Source organism: Taudactylus pleione, unplaced genomic scaffold, assembly GCF_031769625.1.
Source record: "Taudactylus pleione unplaced genomic scaffold, aTauple2 ptg000547l, whole genome shotgun sequence".
Taxonomy (NCBI): Eukaryota; Metazoa; Chordata; class Amphibia; order Anura; family Myobatrachidae; genus Taudactylus; species Taudactylus pleione.
Window position 1 is genome coordinate 3,930,701 of NW_028284949.1, and position 18,258 is coordinate 3,948,958.

At 41.9% G+C, this 18,258-nt stretch overlaps 1 protein-coding gene across 1 annotated transcript in view; it reads left to right on the plus strand.

Annotated features, from left to right (window-relative positions):
• The window catches only part of LOC148500801 (uncharacterized), a 99,133-nt gene that overhangs the window by 19,187 nt on the left and 61,688 nt on the right, over positions 1–18,258 (plus strand). Inside the window, 3 exon segments of the mRNA XM_088451435.1 lie at positions 7,760–7,871; positions 9,707–11,592; positions 12,344–12,408. Of these exon segments, the coding sequence (XP_088307561.1) occupies positions 7,760–7,871; positions 9,707–11,592; positions 12,344–12,408 (2,063 nt within the window).

The window sequence follows — 18,258 nt, forward strand, 5'->3', positions numbered from 1 at the left end:
GAGAGTCAGGAGATGATGATGGAGCTACATTTTTGTCTTTCCCTTTAGTAGTTTGACCTTTAGGTGCACGCTGTGGTCTGGCCACAAACTTCTCCATGGTATAGGGATGTGATGTGCGATTTAATCAGGAGCCACTAGGGGGAGCCCCAGGTGTTCAGGATATATATGACACTGGGTCTGTAAATTAAAACCTATAGTATGGCTTGTGAGCACTATCTTTGGACCAGACAAGACAAGATCACAGTATGAGGACCCAGCAACACCACCCTGCTCCCTGGTATGAGCAGCAAATAGAGAGAATTGTGAAAGGAGGTAAGCGCTTGCTGCAGCAACTTAATCAGGTCTCAAAAAATGGCGGCCGCGGGTGATGTGTGGCCAGCGGGGAGCTTGTAACTGAGGGACGTCCCTGAAACGGTGTCCAGGCGTCCCGCTTGTTCCTATGGGTCTAATGGTAGCCCCGGTGGCTGTTGCTGAAGGTGGGGAGGGGAGAAATTATGCCCGGCCGCGATCCAAGATGGCGGCCGCGGGCAGTGCCGCTTTTCCAATGCGGCTGTACTCCGGTGTTGTGGGGCAGTGCGGGGGGCCGGGGCATGCGCCGCTCTTACCCGCGTTATCCTAGAGACCTCAGGGTGGCTTTAGGTGAGGCAGTGAGTCTCTCCGGCGGCGCTATGTCTCGGCTATATGGAGCCGGCTTGGGAGCCCATTAAAAGTGCGGCCAGGTCGTTTGGTCCGCCCACCGGAAGTCCCCATCAGCCTAAGTTATCATCGGATTTGGCATGCTTACTTCTCTTGGTGTTCTTCCAGAGGTAATAACCCCAGATCCTTCCGGCTTTTTTAGAGTTCTCTCATTTCTACAGGCCAGCCTGGATTTGAGTCTTCGTATGTCTTCCTTAAAGGTGCAGGGCTAGGCCCTTTCAGGTCTTTTTCAGAGACAGATTGCCTTGATGCCGGATGTTCGTACGTTCTTTCAGGGAGTTCTCCATGTGCAGCCTCCGTTTGTTACTCCGGTGGCTCCATGGGACTTGGTTCTTCCGGCTCTTCAGTCACCTCCTTTCGAGCCTTTGGATTCGGTGGGCCTTCGTTGGCTCACGTGGAAGACTATATTCCTTCTGTCTATTGCTTCGGCTCGGAGAGTGTTGGACTTGAGTGCTCTGTCGTGTTGCTCTCCTTTTCTGGTCTTTCATTTGGATCGGTGATTTTTCAGACTCGACTTGGCTACCTTCCTAAGGTGGTTTCCAGATTCCATCCTAATCAGGAGATTGTGGTCTGGCTTTTCAGTCTCCAGAGGATTCGACTGAAGAGACCTCTTTAGATATTGTGAGGGCCCTTCGCGTATATGTAGTTTCATGGCCAGGGTTTCTCTGCATGGTAGTCACCGGATAATACCTGTGAGGTCGTTATGGCGGGGAGTCTCTGGCAGTGGTGCTGGTGTTTGGCGAGGGGCATTGGTTGTGCGTGGTTCTGTGCAGGCACTCTGTCACTAGGCCTGGTGGCGTTTGGCGGTATTTCCGTTGGCATGGGCGCCGCCATCTTGCCTGCGGCCATGTGATTCCAGCTGTCCAATCCTGGTAGGTCATGTGCTCATTCCAGCCAGTCACAGCGCGGCACTGAGTATTTAGGAAGGTCCAGAGCCTTCCTTCCTTTGCCAGTGCAACCTGTTTCTCAGCTGCGGATGAGTGAGAGTACCTGTGCCTTACCTGCCTGCTTGTTATACGCTTCTAGCCTGAACCTTGGCTGCTCCAACCTGTTGGACTTACACTGCACCCTCCATATACCTTCCTACCTGCCTGAGTACCTGAACCTGCTGTTTCCCTGCACCTTGCTTTATTTCACTCCCAGCTGGACTTCACTACCTCTGTCTGCATCAGCTACAGCTCACCAAACCTGCATTCACTTACAAGCTCATCAAGCCTGCATTCTGTTTTAACTCACCATACTTATACTGGACTGTTCTGCCTGTCACTATCTGGACATTTGTTCATTAACCCTAACAACAGTTCTCAAGTGCACTTTAGTGCTATACCTGGACTTTTTGTTTGCCATTCCCATGTCTTCTCAGTCACTTATTAAAAATCCCACTTTTTAATTTATGTCTGCTCCTGTGTCTGCTTCTATCACCACCCCGGGTCCACAACAAATTCAGAACCTCACAGTTTGCACTGGCCCCATGGATCCGGCCATGGAACAGGAGTCTGGAGTGGATTTATTTTGCTGTATTGCTGGTCGTTTAGAAAACCTGGAAGCTATGCAACATCAAATGGCCCAGTTCCTACAGGAGATGTCTAAACACCAAGATACTCTGCAAACTTAGTTAATCACCCCTGGAGTATCAGCAACTTCACCTCCTGTGCCTGGTAACACAGGGACCAGGGTATCCCCTCGTCTACATCTACCCATGCCAAGCAAATTTGAAGGCAATCCTAAACTCTGTCGTGGTTTTTTAAATCAGTGTGATATACACTTTACGTTACAGCCTGATAACTTCCCCACCGCTAGAACCAAAGTGGCATACATCGTGTCCTTGCTGACCGGCTCGGCTCTGGATTGGGCTTCCCCACTGTGGGAGCGTTCAGACTTGCTGCTGGATAATTATACAGACTTTGTATCTTCATTCAGGAGGATTTTCGATGAACCTGGACGCACAGTGTCAGCATCGTCCAGCATCATGACCCTGAGACAAGGAACCCGTCCTGTCAGCCAATATGCCGTACAGTTTAAAATTTTGGCATCGGAGCTTAAGTGGAATGAGGAGGCCCTCACCTCAGCCTTTTGGTATGATCTGTCCGACCGATTAAAAGATGATCTGATTACCCGTGAGCTTCCTACCAAATTAAATGATATGATCTCACTCTGCAACAAAATTGACCTACGCTTCAGAGAAGGTCAGGCTGAAAAGCACAGAACTGACCTGCAAAGGTCATTTACGTCTCCTTTGCCTATCCATCCACCCCATCCTCCTATAGATGAGGAGCCCATGCAGGTGAACCAAACTCATCTCTCCAAAGAGGAACGTCAGAGAAGGATGCTAAAAAACCTCTGTCTGAACTGCGGAGATTCGGGCAACCTGGTAGCCTCCTGCTCCCGCAAGTCGGGAAACGCCCGTTCCTAACTGACCTTGGGGACATCAAGTTAGGAGTTATTGCCCGTTCCCAAACACTAAAGATTTCAAGATTTCCTTAGCTTTGGATCTCAAGCCCAACCCTGTCTTCGTCTCTGCTCTATTAGACTCTGGAACAGCTGGAAACTTCATGACTTCCAGCCTAATTGATAAACTACAGATTCCTTGCTCATCTCTTAAGCATGCAATCTCCCTGACTTCTGTAGATGGAAGTCCTCTAGCCAAAGGAGTGGTCACCAAGGAAACTCAACCAGTATTCGTTTGTGTTGGGGCACTCCACTCTGAGTCTATAAAGTTTCTAGTGATACCAGAGGCTTCTCAAGAAATCATCTTAGGACTACCCTGGTTCCTCCAACATAATCCCAGGATAGACTGGTGTTCTATGCAGATTCTTTCATGGGGAACTGACTGTCAGAAATCCTGTCTTCCCAAAGTACGACATGTAAGAAAGACATCTTCGTTACCATCTCCAGCTATACCCAAGGAGTACCAGATGTTCTCTGATGTTTTTTCTGAGCAACAGGCGAACGTCTTACCTCCCCACAGAGAATGGGACTGTCCTATCGAGCTGCTGCCTGACAAGATGCCAACCCGTGGTTGCACCTATCCTCTATCCGTGCCTGAGACTCAAGCCATGTCAGAGTACATCCTGGACAACCTAGCAAAGGGGTTTATTCGACCTTCCACCTTTTTCGTTGGCAAGAAAGACGGAGGCCTAAGACCTTGTATAGATTACCGGGGCCTCAATGATATAATGATTAAGAATCGGTGTTCTCTTCCTCTGATCACAGAATTGTTTGACAGAGTTAAAGGGTCCATCATATTCTCAAAACTGGATCTGAGAGGGGCTTATAATCTCATCCGCATTCGTGCTGGCGATGAATGGAAGACCACCTTTAATACTAGAGATGGACACTTTGAATACCTTTGTGATGCCCTTTGGGTTGTGCAATGCCCCTGCCGTGTTTCAGGGCTTTGTTAATGAGATTTTCCGGGACCTGTTGCACGTCTCGGTTGTAGTTTACCTGGATGATATATTGATTTCTTTCGTCTTCTGTAACCAAACATCATGAACATGTGAAGGAAGTATTGTCCCGTCTGAGAAAGAACCACCTTTCTGCAAACTGGAGAAATGTGTCTTTGGGGTTCCCAGTGTGCCATTCCTTGGTTACATCATCTCTGGCTCCAGTCTAGAAATTGATCCCAAGAAGGTGCAGGCGATTTTGGATTGGTCCCGTCCTGAAACTTTGAAAGCCATCCAAAGATTGCTTGGGTTCGCCAACTACTATAGACGTTTTATTAAAGGATTTTCATCACTATTAGCTCCCATTAACACGTTGACCCGAAAAGACGCTAACCCTGCCCTATGGCCACCTGAGGCAGAGACTGCCTTCCAACTTTTAAAACAGGCATTTATTTCAGCTCCAGTCTTACGACAACCAGATTTGGATAGGCCGTTTCTAGTGGAAGTGGATACTTCTTCAGAGGCCGTGGGTGCAGTTCTTTCCCAGCGTTATGACGATAATCAAGTGCATCCCTGCGGGTTCTTTTCCAAGAAGTTTTCTCCTGCCGAGAGAAATTATGCCATTGGTGAGCAAGAACTTTTAGCAGTAAAGTTAGCATTAAAAGAATGGAGATACCTGCTGGAAGGGGCCAAGTTTCCCTGCACTGTCTTCACGGATCATAGAAATCTTCTCTTCCTCAAGAATCTTCAGTGCGTGAGTCCTCGTTTGGCCCGATGGGCGATATTTTTTGCTCGGTTCCAGTTCACCCTGAACTTCCGGTCTGGAGCCCTTAATCAAAAGGCAGATGCCCTGTCCAGATCTTTCCGTTGTGATGACAAATCTGAGAATCAACTAAATACCCCTGTTTTGGAGTCAAGAGTCTTCGCCACCTTACAGCTACAGCCTCCTACAGGGAAGTCCTTTGTGGCCCCAGAGTTAAGGAAGCAGCTCCTCACCTGGGCTCATCCTCTCGCTTTGCAGGTCACTCATGTACCTGGAAGACCTTGGAATTTCTAAAGAGAGGCTATTGGTGGCTATCTATGAAAGCAGACATGTCGGAATTTATTTCTTCATGTTCTTCCTGTGCCCAGCATAAATCTTCACGACAGGCACCAGCTGGTGAGTTATTGCCACTACCTATTCCATCGCGCCCATGGACGCATCTCTCCATGGACTTCGTCACGGATCTGCCAAATTCTCAAGGGTTCACTACCATCTGGGTCATAGTAGACCGATTCTCTAAAATGGTCAATTACATACCACTAAAGAAATTGCCTTCTGCCCCTGACCTGGCTCACTTGTTCGTTCAACATATTTTCCATTTCCATGGTCTTCCTGCTGAGATTGTCTCTGACCATGGTATTGCAAGTTAAGCCGTAGAAAAATTTAGCTTATCACCCACAAAGCAACGGATCCAGTGAGAGGGTCAACCAAGACCTTGAGACCTTCCTGAGGATTTTTATGTCCTCTTCCCAAGACAATTGGTCTGCATTGCTGCCATGGGCTGAATTTGCTCATAACGCCTCCTACCACTCTTCCATGAACCAAACACCATTCCAAGTGGTCTACGGCCTTCATCCTCGGGTGCTCTGTCACTAGGCCTGGTGGCGTTTGGCGGTGTTTCCGTTCCGTTGGCATGGGCGCCGCCATCTTGCCTGCGGCCATGTGATTCCAGCTGTCCAATCCTGGTAGGTCATGTGCTCATTCCAGCCAGTCACAGCGTGGCACTGAGTATTTAGGAAGGTCCAGAGCCTTCCTTCCTTTGCCAGTGCAACGTGTTTCTCAGCTGCGGCTGAGAGAGAGTACCTGTGCCTTATCTGCCTGCCTGTCGGTTACGCTACCAGCCTGAACCTTGCCTGCTCCAACCTGCTGGACTTACCCTGCACCCTCCATATACCTTCCTACCTGCCTGAGTACGTGAACCTGCTTTTTCCCTGCACCTTGCTTCATTTCACTCCCAGCTGGACTTCACTACCTCTGTCTGCATCAGCTACAGCTCACCAAACCTGCATTCACTTACAAGCTCATCAAGCCTGCATTTTGTTTTAACTCACCATACTTATACTGGACTGTTCTGCCTGTCACTATCTGGACATTTGTTCTTTAAACCTCACAAGTTATCAAGTGCACTTTAGTGCTATACCTGGACTTTTTGTTTGCCATTCCCATGTCTTCTCAGTCACTTATTTAAAACCCCACTTTTTCATTTAAGTCTGCTCCTGTGTCTGCTTCTATCACCACCCCAGGTCCACAACAACAGCTATGCAACATCAAATGGCCCAGTTCCTACAGGAGATGTCTAAACACCAAGATACTCTGCAAACTTAGTTAATCACCCCTGGAGTATCAGCAACTTCACCTCCTGTGCCTGGTAACACCCTTACTTTGACTGGCTGTTTCTCAAAGGAACCCTTCTTTTAATTCGCTCTTTCTCCACTTCATGATGGTTAAAATGGCCCAAAATCGGTGTGAAGGTATCTCTGAAAAAGGGCTTTTCGTGTATTTTTGGAAGCGGGACCGGAGAAGCCTAGGAACCCTTCCTTTGACCGGCTGTTTCTCCTCCTCCTGATTGTCAAAATGGCCCAAAATTGGTGTAGTTGTAACTCTGCTTCTATCACCACCCCGGGTCCACAACAAAATCAGAACCTCACATGTAGAATGTACCAGGGATATCCGGAAGTCGGATTCCCTTTTCATTCTCGATGGTTTCCACAAGCGAGGCTGTCCGGCTAGGAAGCAGACCTTAGCCAGGTGGTTTCGCTTCAGCATCCGCCACATGTACTTGGCAGGGGTTCCCCCCAGCCATAGTGACTGCTCATTCCACAAGATTGGTGGGTACCTCTTGGAAGTTTATGGTGCCTCGGCAGAGCAGATTTGCAAGGTGGCCACATGGTCTTCGGTTCACTAGTTTATCTGCTATTATGATTTTAAAACCTTCGCCTCCGCGGATGCGGCCTTTGAGCAATGGGTACTTAGTGCAGCTCAGGAGCGTCCCCTCTCTTAGGGGGATTGCTTTGGGACATTTCCAGCATAGTCACTGTTTCCCCTATGGACAAGTGAAGAAGAAAAGGAGACTTATGTCTTACCTGTTAAGTCCTTTTTTTGGAACTTCATAGGGGACACAGGGTGATCACCCTGATGCACCTGACTGGCGGGTCTTCTCCTCCTTTTCTGTTTCTCCTGTCTCTTCCGGTGTCTGTGTGTGTCGGTCTTCCTTCTCCTTCTTTCCGCTCCTGCCTTAGGCTTGCTAACTTGACTGGCCTGCCTGGGCTGGGGGTGGTGTATAGGGGAGGAGCCTGGGCTGCGCGTTGCTGAAGAATTTAACTTTTTGGTGTCTAGACTCCATCTGCCAGCCTATACCCCAGCTAGTCCCTGTGTCCCCTATGGAGTTCAAAGAAAAGGTCTTAATAGGTAAGACATGTCTCTTTTTTGTGCGCTCTGCACTCAATAAATGTTAATGATGAGGCTGAGATATAAATAATGACAGTTCTCTGCCTATCTTGGAAAAAAGCTTAATATATAGAATTCAGTTTTAGAATAAATATATTTTTTATATATTATTATTATACACTGATATTCTGTATGGTCACTGTTCTGTAACTCAGGAATCATTACATTGTGATATTTACTATTCTAGGGGAAAGATCTAATTATTATTAAACTAGAAGAGATAAAAGAGGAAGAGGAGACGTATGTGATGGGTGATCAGCAGTGTAAGGAGGAGGAAATCCCTACAGCTATCAGCACAGGTGAGTAATGCACAGAGAATAGAGTCACATTATTACTGATAAGGGGTGGTTTTTTTCTTTTTCCATTTTGTACACCCAGGCCATTGCCAGCTCGTTTAATCCCCATATATCTGAAGCAAATTATTCTATTTTTCATATAATAACTATCAGGTTATACGCAACATAAATATATGAACTTCGCAAAGTGTTAACCAGAATTATATACCTTTTAAATCATTTGGATAATTTCCTTTTATAAAGATAACGCGGCACACCAAGTGTTATAAGTACAACGTTTTTATATATCAAATCTTCATAAAATCAATGCTTGTTAAAATACAATATAGACGATACAAAGAGAGAGAGAGAGTGTAATATATATGATTGCCGAGTGTGTGTTGTTGGGACCCTTTGTCCTATTGTTCAAACCGCATGGTCTCTGAACACAAACTCCATTTTGAAAACTCACATTGAATACTCCCATAATGCCAGGTTCTGTAATACCAATACCTTCACCCACTACAACTGTGTGATATCTTTGGACCAAAACAGTACATTATATTGTATACCAGTGTCTAATATTTTCAACTTCCATGATATAACACTGCATCCACTATACTATACAAGCTTTTCAGATACTATAATGTTGTATAATACATATAAGCTGATTCCTCTGTAATAGTTAAAAATACCACTATACAACTCATAGTACACAATTCTATCATAATACTATAAAGCATCCACCAACCACATGGACCAACTTCAATTTACATTAGAGACATGGGTCAATGGGGGAAGGGGGAGAGCACATGGAATTTCCTTTGTTCATACCACATGGAGGTAGCATCTTTAAATTCCCAAACTATGATAATATATAACTTCACAATACTATAACAACATGGCCAGCAATCCGCAACTCCCATGGAACCACAACCACCAGCCGAACCCAACCTGATTCCACTACATAATGTCCCACAAAGCGCAAACTACCAAACAGTGTACACCACCCACAAACCCAGCACAACGCAATTGACCACCACCGAGTCACGGGTTCCCTCATCATCAGCTGACATCAAACAACCACACATCCACAGACTGCAATACTCCACCCAATTTCCATCCTAATCTTAACTACACAATGATACAGTCAGACCACAAGAATACAACACACACCAAACCCATCCCACTCAGACTATGCCACTGTCCAAGCACATGGGAAGGAAGGGGGAAAAAGTACACCTATATCACAGCCAGCTATATGTATAAAACTGAACCCAAATCACTGCAAACTATCTATACAAGCTATAAACAGATTAAATCTGGGGAGAAGCATGCTGTCCTGTGTCTCCCTGGTGTGTCCTTGCAAGCATGTGTGTTTCTCCAAGTGTGTGTGAATGCCATCCTGCTCTCAATTACCTGTGTCTCTGTAGAGTGTTTGTGTGAATGCCCTCCTCCTATTCCTCACCTGTGGGATCTTGCCCATAAAAGGACATTCAAACCTTATTGTATAGGGTCTCAGGCAGGAAACTGTGGCTCTTAGCTAGGGTAAACAAATGCTAATTAGATTGTATTGTGAGCTGGTTTCTCTGTTGATATTTCTAAGCTCTGGGAAAATTATCACATCTCATTTATATATTTCGGTTTTAGCTGTATAAGGAATTATTATTATTGATTTTAATATACACACTGTAACAATTACCACTATAAATATAACTATATAAGAAAGTGTTTTGTACTTTGCATATGTAACAGCTGGACATCACAGACTCGCTTACCATATGGCCAGTTTAGGGCATTATAACCCGCTCCCAATATAGAAGAATAATGTCATTTCCATACATTTTCTTTCTTTCCAGCAGACGGACACAAAGGTTGGAATCCCTCAGAGGAACATCTAATTTTATATCCAGATTCTATAATAGAAGATGATATCACAGGACAATCTCTCAGAGAAAATCCACTTACCGTAAATGTATACCCAGCACATCACAGTGCACATAGATCACCTGATCCCTCTAATCATGGGGAATGTTCTCCAGATAACTGTAATAATGTCACACAGGCTACAGCTCATACAGGCGCTAACCTCTTTCCCTGTCCTGAATGTGGTAAACGCTTTAGCCATTATTCCATCTTTGTCAGACATCAGAGACATCACACAGGGGAGAAGCCATTTCCATGCCCATCGCAGCTTATTGTACACCAAAGAACTCTCACTGGAGAAAAACCATTTCCATGCTCTGAGTGTGGGAAATGCTTCACGTTTAAATCAAATTTTATTAAGCATCAGCAAATTCACACAAGAGAGAAGCCATTTTCATGCTCTGAATGTGGGAAATGTTTTACATGCAGTTCAAAACTTTCTGCACATAAGAGAACTCACTCAGGTGAGAAGCAATTTTCCTGTCATGAGTGTGGGAAATGTTTTGCACAGAAAGGAGTTCTTGATAAACATAAGAGAACTCACACAGGTGAGAGGCCATTTCTGTGTTCTGAATGTGGGAAATGTTTTAGAGTGAAATCAAAGCTCATTAATCATCAAAGAGCCCACACAGGTGAGAGGCCATTTTCATGTTCTGAGTGTGGGAAATGTTTTACACAGAAAAGTAATCTTAATAAACATATGAGAATTCACACAGGTGAGAAACCATTTCCTTGTTCCGAATGTGGGAAATGTTTTGCACGTCAGGGAACACTTGATGAACATCATAGAACTCACTCAGGTGAGAGGCCATTTTCATGTTCTGAATGTGGGAAATGTTTTGCACGCCAGGAAACATTTGATAAACATCATAGAACTCACTCAGGTGAGAGGCCATTTTCTTGTTCAGAGTGTGGAAAATGTTTTACACTGAAAAGTAATCTTAATATACATAAGAGAACTCATACAGATGAGAAGCCATTTTCCTGTTCTGTGTGTGGGAAATGTTTTTCACAGAAAGGAGATCTTAATAAACATAAGAGAACTCACACAGGTGAGAAGCCATTTTCTTGTCCTGAATGTGGGAAATCATTTACACACAAAGGAAATCTTGATCAACATCAGAGAGCTCACACAGGTGAGAAACCATTTTCTTGCTCCGAATGTGGGAAATGTTTTGCACGTCAGGGAACACTTGATGAACATCATAGAACTCACACGGGTGAGAGGCCATTTACTTGTTCTGAGTGTGGGAAATGTTTTAGACAGAAAAGGAATCTTTATAAACATAAGAGATTTCACACAGGTGAGAACCCATTTCCTTGTTCTGAATGTGGAAAATGTTTTGCTCACCAGGGAGCACTTGATGACCATTGGAGAGGTCACACAGGTGAGAGGCCATTTGCGTGTTCTGAGTGTGGAAAATGTTTTGCACGCCAGGGAACACTTAGTGACCATTTGAGAAGTCACACAGGTGAGAGGCCATTTCTCTGTTCTGAGTGTGGGAAATGTTTTACACAGAAAAGGAATCTTAATAGACATCAGAGAAGTCACACAGGTGAGAGGCCATATTCATGTTCTGAGTGTGGGAAACGTTTTGCACAGCAGGGAACACTTGATGACCATCAGAGAACTCACACAGGTGAGAGGCCATTTTCTTGTTCTGAATGTGGGAAATGTTTTACAGACAAAAGGAATCTTAATAAACATCAGAGAAGACACACAGGTGAGAGGCCATTTTAATTCTCTGAATGTGGGGAATGTTCTAAACATAAATCAGCTCATTTTAGTCATCAGAAACTTGACAAGGAGAAAAACAATGTATATGAGCGTCTAGATATATAGAAATTGCAGCTGTACTTTTAGTAATATTATTTTATTGCACATTTTCACAACCTAGACTGCTTTTCCTGCTTAATGAGGGGTAAATTACATTTGTATAGAGTGTAAGCCTGTGAGCAGGGCCTTCGTACCTCTGTCTGTTATTACCCAGTTTTGATCTATTAATGTTTCCAATTGTAAAGCGCAATGGAATATGTTGCGCTATATAAGAAACTGTTCATAAATAAATAAACTGTTAAAAAATGCGCATGTTCACATCATATACTAATATCACAATTTAGATAAAACCCACTCCTAGCTGAGATGAATGTCACCAACATAAGGCTGCAGTATATTCCCCATGTAAATGGCTTTCAGTTTCCTTATTCCATTAGATTTTGGCCGTGTTGCACAATAATAAGACCACTTGCCGTAATATAGGGTCCTAATAATCTGTCATATTGGTAATTTGTTGGGGATGTAATATGGGAAGTGGGGAACTATTACATCATGTGATCACTTGGCTGTAAGTGTCGGTGTGGGATGGGTCATGTAATGAGATCTGTAACCTCTGATTTTATCTCACTTATTTCCGTGTTCTCTGGTTGGGTTTTCCTGGTAAATAGATTTCTAGTCTCCTTATAGCAGCCAAATTTCTTGTTCCTACTAATTAGATCCTCTGTAACCTACTTTTTAGACTATTCCCAAAGTTAAGGACATTAATATCATGATTATTTAATTCATACATTAGATTATGTCATTTGTGTTGGGACACAGGAAGCTGATGGCTGCTGGTCTCGTTATAAGCAACTACCGGTAATGTCCATTAGGTGCATCAGACTCCCAATATCCCCAGCAGAATACTGAGTACAGATGTGAGCAGGGTACGTAGTAATGGAAGAATAATACAGGGACATCACAGGATAAGTTGGATCAGTACAGATTGTCCTCAGTATGTCCTGCACTGTCTCACCTCCCACAGTGATGATACCACCAGTAATGTGCAGGGTCAGGAGATGGAGATTATTTGTCAGTGAGGGAATCTGTAAGGACCAGGCCAATAACACTGAGCAACACCCAGAGGACAATTCAGGCTATGGTAATAACTTACAATGAGGAGGTCAGAGAGTTTAGTAGGAAGTTAAATGAAGTCTGAATATAACGTCAATTAGTTTAAATCTCATAACACTAGAAATCAGTTTTAATAAATATATTGGTATCAACTTATCAGACAAAGAGCGCTAATGCTAAAAAGTATAACAATTTATTGACACAATATAATATAAAATAAACATAACTGAAAAATAATAAAATAGATAAATGATGTAAATATACAGACACAAAAATATATAAAACCAAACTGTTATAAATTGTAAGTTGGCTTGTATAAGTAACATACATATAACTTACATATAAAAATAAAGGTTTTGTATAGCCATTTACGCTCCAGCACCAATCGGGTAGTGGAATCAAATAGTCTGTCCTTCCTCTGATGTAGGAAAAAATGTTAAAACATTCCAGCTAAAATCTTAACCGATGTATTTAGTTACTTAATGGTTCCACTTTGTAGCATTAATAGCCGTGACTTCTATAGGTCAGTTCGTGCAGCAATAGGTACTTTGATCTTTAAATATGGTGCAACATCGAGGACAGTCTGCCTTAATATGAATAACAGAGTTAATCTGTCAGCATGTTCGAGCTGCAATCAGTTCTCCCCCACTTAAGCAAGATGATAGTGCTTACCGCCGGCCGGCCGATAAGGAGGGTAAGGCTCTCTGTCCGTAAAAGGTTCTCCACGATTGTTAATGCCAGGATGCTAATGTTGCTCCTTACGTTGTTTAGACCTCACGTACACTGCAATGCTGGAGCCGCTGTTGGTAGCCAGAGCAAGAGAAACCAAGTTGGTGCCATAAAGGGGAAACCGTTATGCGTTTCTCTGCTATAAATAATGGCAGTTTCGTCAGAGGGTAGGTTTCCTTATGATCCTGTGGGTGCTTTTAAACTTAGATCATCCAATGGGGAACTCTTAATAATTAAGTCACATCAGGATCACCTGTATGGGTGTGTCTCCATACTTCAGTCTATCACAATCTTCATTGATTAATGATTTTAATAAACAATTATTACAAAAAAATACATAATCACAAATCATCACTATGTGTTTTAAAACAGCATTTCTATATTTTATAGTTAATCTAATTTTCGACATTCATTAATGCATATCAATTTAGTCAAAATAAAAATAGTTTTGTTAATGATGGATAATACATGGGTTAAAAGAACTACACTTCATTGCTAAGTAATGCAACTTGAGACTAGCTCAGAGGCAAGGTATCCATCTAGCACTGAGACAACCCAGGTTCAATTCTCGACCATCACAGAATTGTTTTGTAAAAATAACTAATTTGTTATAACTAAATTCTTATTTATACATTTATTGTTGTCACTATTGGATCATTATTCCATTACATTTTTTTTTAAATAAATGAATATTAATATAAAAATAAAATAGAATAAAGTTGAAATAAAAATAATTAAGATAAAATTCCCAATTAACTAATATGATCTAATACTGGATTATAATATTTTAATAATGATGAAAGGGGATGTTGCTATTGTATACAGCCCTACATATAAGGCATACAACAGTAGCATCCTGTGCCAAGGACCCAAAAAAGATCAGTTGATATATTAACTAGTATCTACACATATGGTTTCAACTTCTAATGATTAATGGCATCAGATACTGGAACAATTACATGTCTCACATATATCATATAGATCATATAAACCAGAGTGTTCTTTTTATGATTAATTGTGTATTGCTACTCACTCTTAGTATAGAGACCTATAGTACTTCATATAGATATAATCTATTATAAACACTCATTGTGTGCAGATAATAAAATAGTGAACCATACTTGTAAATATAAATACATATCATAGCAGAAACCTAGTTAATATTGATTGCTAGGAATCTCAAATATACCCAATTTTAGTGCAAGAAAAAAGAGGCAAGGGAAAAGAGGGGGGGGGGGGTTGAAAGAAAGACAATCATCTTCATATCAAAAACTGTTAAGTTCTATATTGTTATGGCTATTAATGCTACAAAGTGGAACCATTAAGTAACTAAATACATCGGTTACGATTTTAGCTGGAATGTTTTAACATTTTTTCCTACATTAGAGGAAGGACAAACTATTTGATTTCACTACCCGATTGGTGCTGTGTGGAGCTGGAGCGTAAATGGCTATACAAAACTTTTATTTTTATATGTAAGAGACACCTACTGGAGGGGTGAATCCTTTCTTTTTTACTTATACAAATTATACCAGTTTGGTTTTATATATTTTTGTGTCTGTATATTTACATAATTTATCTATTTTATTATTTTTCAGTTATATGTTTATTTTATATTTATTATATTGTCAATAATTTGTTATACTGTTTAGAATTAGCACTCTTTGTCTGATAAGTTGATACCAATATATTTATTAACACTGATTTGTAGTGTTATGAGATTTATAATACCGTAATTGACGTTATATTCAAACTTCATTTAATTTCATACTAGGTGAGAGTTACAGGTTTATTCACTGCTAGGAGCAGCTTTTTCTAATTATTCTATTTATTAGTTATTAATACCAAGTTGTAAGCGCCTGAATTCTATATAATTTGTATATATACAAATTATATTGGTTTTATATATAGTAGGAAGTTAGAGAACAAGTCGCTGCACTGAGCTGTCTGACATCCATGTGACATAACACAGCTGTGTGTGATGGTGGTTTGTGTCTGTACATTGTTAGTAAAGCTAGAATAGTGTATAATTGTCCTCTCAGTGGTGCACATGTTCTGTGATGGCCTTGGTGTTGTATCTAGTGACATGATGTAATGGAAACACTGATATTACCAGAGATTTCCCAAGGAAGTATAGAACTATCAGGCTAGTCACACTAGGCCACAGCAGGGAGGGGAATATAACATAGAGATGTAACCAGGGACAGGGCAGTCAGCTATAGGCCAGAGTACGGGCTGAGGTCAGGGCCATTGAAGAACAAACGTCAGGTATAAGCCGGGTGGATATTGGTCAGTCAGACAATTACTACGACTCATTCAGAACTGGATATAAACTGACTTAAAGCTGTATTATCCTGTCACTTTGGGTACTGGACATTACAGGTATATATTGGGAGCAGAGTAAACATATATTTTATGTAGTATTATGACACTTGTTTTTTCCTTATATTTTGCCATTTAGTAAATCTGGATTTTTGCAATCTTGATTCAATGTATATTATTTTGACACTGTCTTGTCAACTCTCGTCATATTATGTGTGTCTTTTGTGAGTAAATTTTAGCTAATCATTTCTATATATTAAAAGTTATATTTTAATCCAATTACTATCTTAGATGTAATAAGAGAGTGCACTCTTTAAGAGTTCTTGTGTTGGGTTCCCTCTTGAACCAACACCCATATTTTCTCGAGGTATATATTGGGGTTGCATAAGCTTTTTGTATTCCTCAGTTCTGGTTTATCTTTTTTTTTTATATTTATCTTAAATTAGCTTTTTTGTATTTTTAAAATGTTAATATTTTATTGCTTAAAACCAAACTAAAAAGATTTTGTCATACACGTGTCCCCTCTCTCCCGTCACTGTGACAATAACCGCTGCGGTGTTGGGGATTTGCTCTCAGATAAACACCTGCAGGATACAATGTTCAGTCATTCATGTTTATAAACTAGTTCTGCATTTTGTGTGTACATATCTCTTAGATACTGTGTCATCTGTATTGTATTTATGTCATGGACTGAATACTGTGCCAGTATTCATATCCTGCAGCTTGTAATACTTACCATAAAAATAAATGTTTTACAACTGTTTGAAATACCAATAATAAAAGGGATGATTGAATAACTGGATGTTACAGGACTACGATTTACTCTCTGTATAATAAACTACAGACTGATTACATCTCTGATGAAAGGACCATATTATACCATAGCCGGAAAGCCAGCACAGGTATTCCTCATGGATGACTCTAATACGTACAGACTACACATAATGGAACATGTCAGGATGCTTCATATCACTAATCATTGGATGTATGATCTCTTACCCGTATACAGGTGCACGTCACAGCACAGTGTTACTGCACCAGTAGGGCAGGAGCCTCACATCATTACTCTGTGCGGTTACCTAGCTGCATCCATGTCAACTAAAGGACAGACATTAGCATAGAGATGTAAACATGTTGATACCAAGGTTCCCATATAGTCTAATATAGTTTGTTGATAGTGTTCAGTAATCAAGAAATTTATTCTGTGCAAGACACTGCCACATGTAATTAATTGAAGCCTATGTTTTTAATTTCATGTTTTCAAGAGCATACTTAAGTGTCACAACGTCTTTGCATGTCAGTATTTTCTTATATCTGGTTTATGTCAGTCATCTAGAATTGATAAGACAGTTCCACCTTATACATGAACAAATGTACCTACTTCTCTGCACATTCCCCAGCTTTGGGGGTCTAAATACTAAGCCTTGGATGGAGATAAAGTGAACAGAGGTAAGGTACCAGCCAATTAGCTCCTAAATGTCATTTTTGAAACACAGCCTGTGACATGGCAGTTAGGAGCTGATTGGGTGGTGCCTTACCTCTGTTCACTTTCTCTCCATCCAAGGCTTAGTAAATAGACCCCTTGGTCTGAGGGCTGGATGACGATGCTGTGTCAGTATAAAAATGGCAGCATCAATAAAAAAAAAAAAAAGAATAGAATAATAAATATACAGACAAACATTAGGTGGTCCAACCACCTTTATTATATCAAATGCAATAGAAAAAATATACACAAGGTATATATAGTGTACAATGAGGAAGATATGTATGGAAATGGGGGAATAATGTAATCAGAAACTGCCCCTTTCCCAAAGGCATCAGAGGGGCGGAGAGCCTCTGGATAGAGTTTCTTAGTTGTAGCAAGATGTTTACTTAACCGCTTGTCGTATAAATTCACGAGTTGCAGTGGGAAAGGTAACAAGATAGCGGACCCAAATCACAAAACAAATTCTCAGCTCTAACCTCCACATCAAGGGAAGAGTCTATCCAATCCATCTAGAAGAGAAACGCATCTTGGATAAACAGCACAATGGGCACAGACAAGCAGGAGCACGACTGACAGGAACCGGAAGGACCCGTACTGACATGCTATAGCCGGCAAGGTGGTGAAGAACCAGCAGGGTTATGAAAGGTGTTTGCACCAATGAAAACAAGGCAGGAGAATAATGGAATCCACAGGTGAGGTGGAAAAGTCATGAAGTATCACATACTGCAATCCGGCATCCCAATCTCCCAGCAACTGGAGATGCTGTCCTAGTACGATGTGTACAGTATGTTGTATGGAAGCATGTTTGCGGGTGTGTGACTTTCAGTCCGGAGAAGGAGAGACACTCGGAGCACGGGCAAGTGACAAGGCGCGCTGGTGACTTGTGACAGTACCCCCCTTGACGAGGGGTTAAGAAACCCCTAGAACTGGGTTAGTCGGGGAAGTCCTCAAAAAAACGTTAACGTTCGGAGCTTGTACAGATTTCTCAGGAACCCAAGAACGCTCCTCTGGTCTAAAATCTTCTCCACCACAAACTCTTGTTGACCTTGGACGAGCAC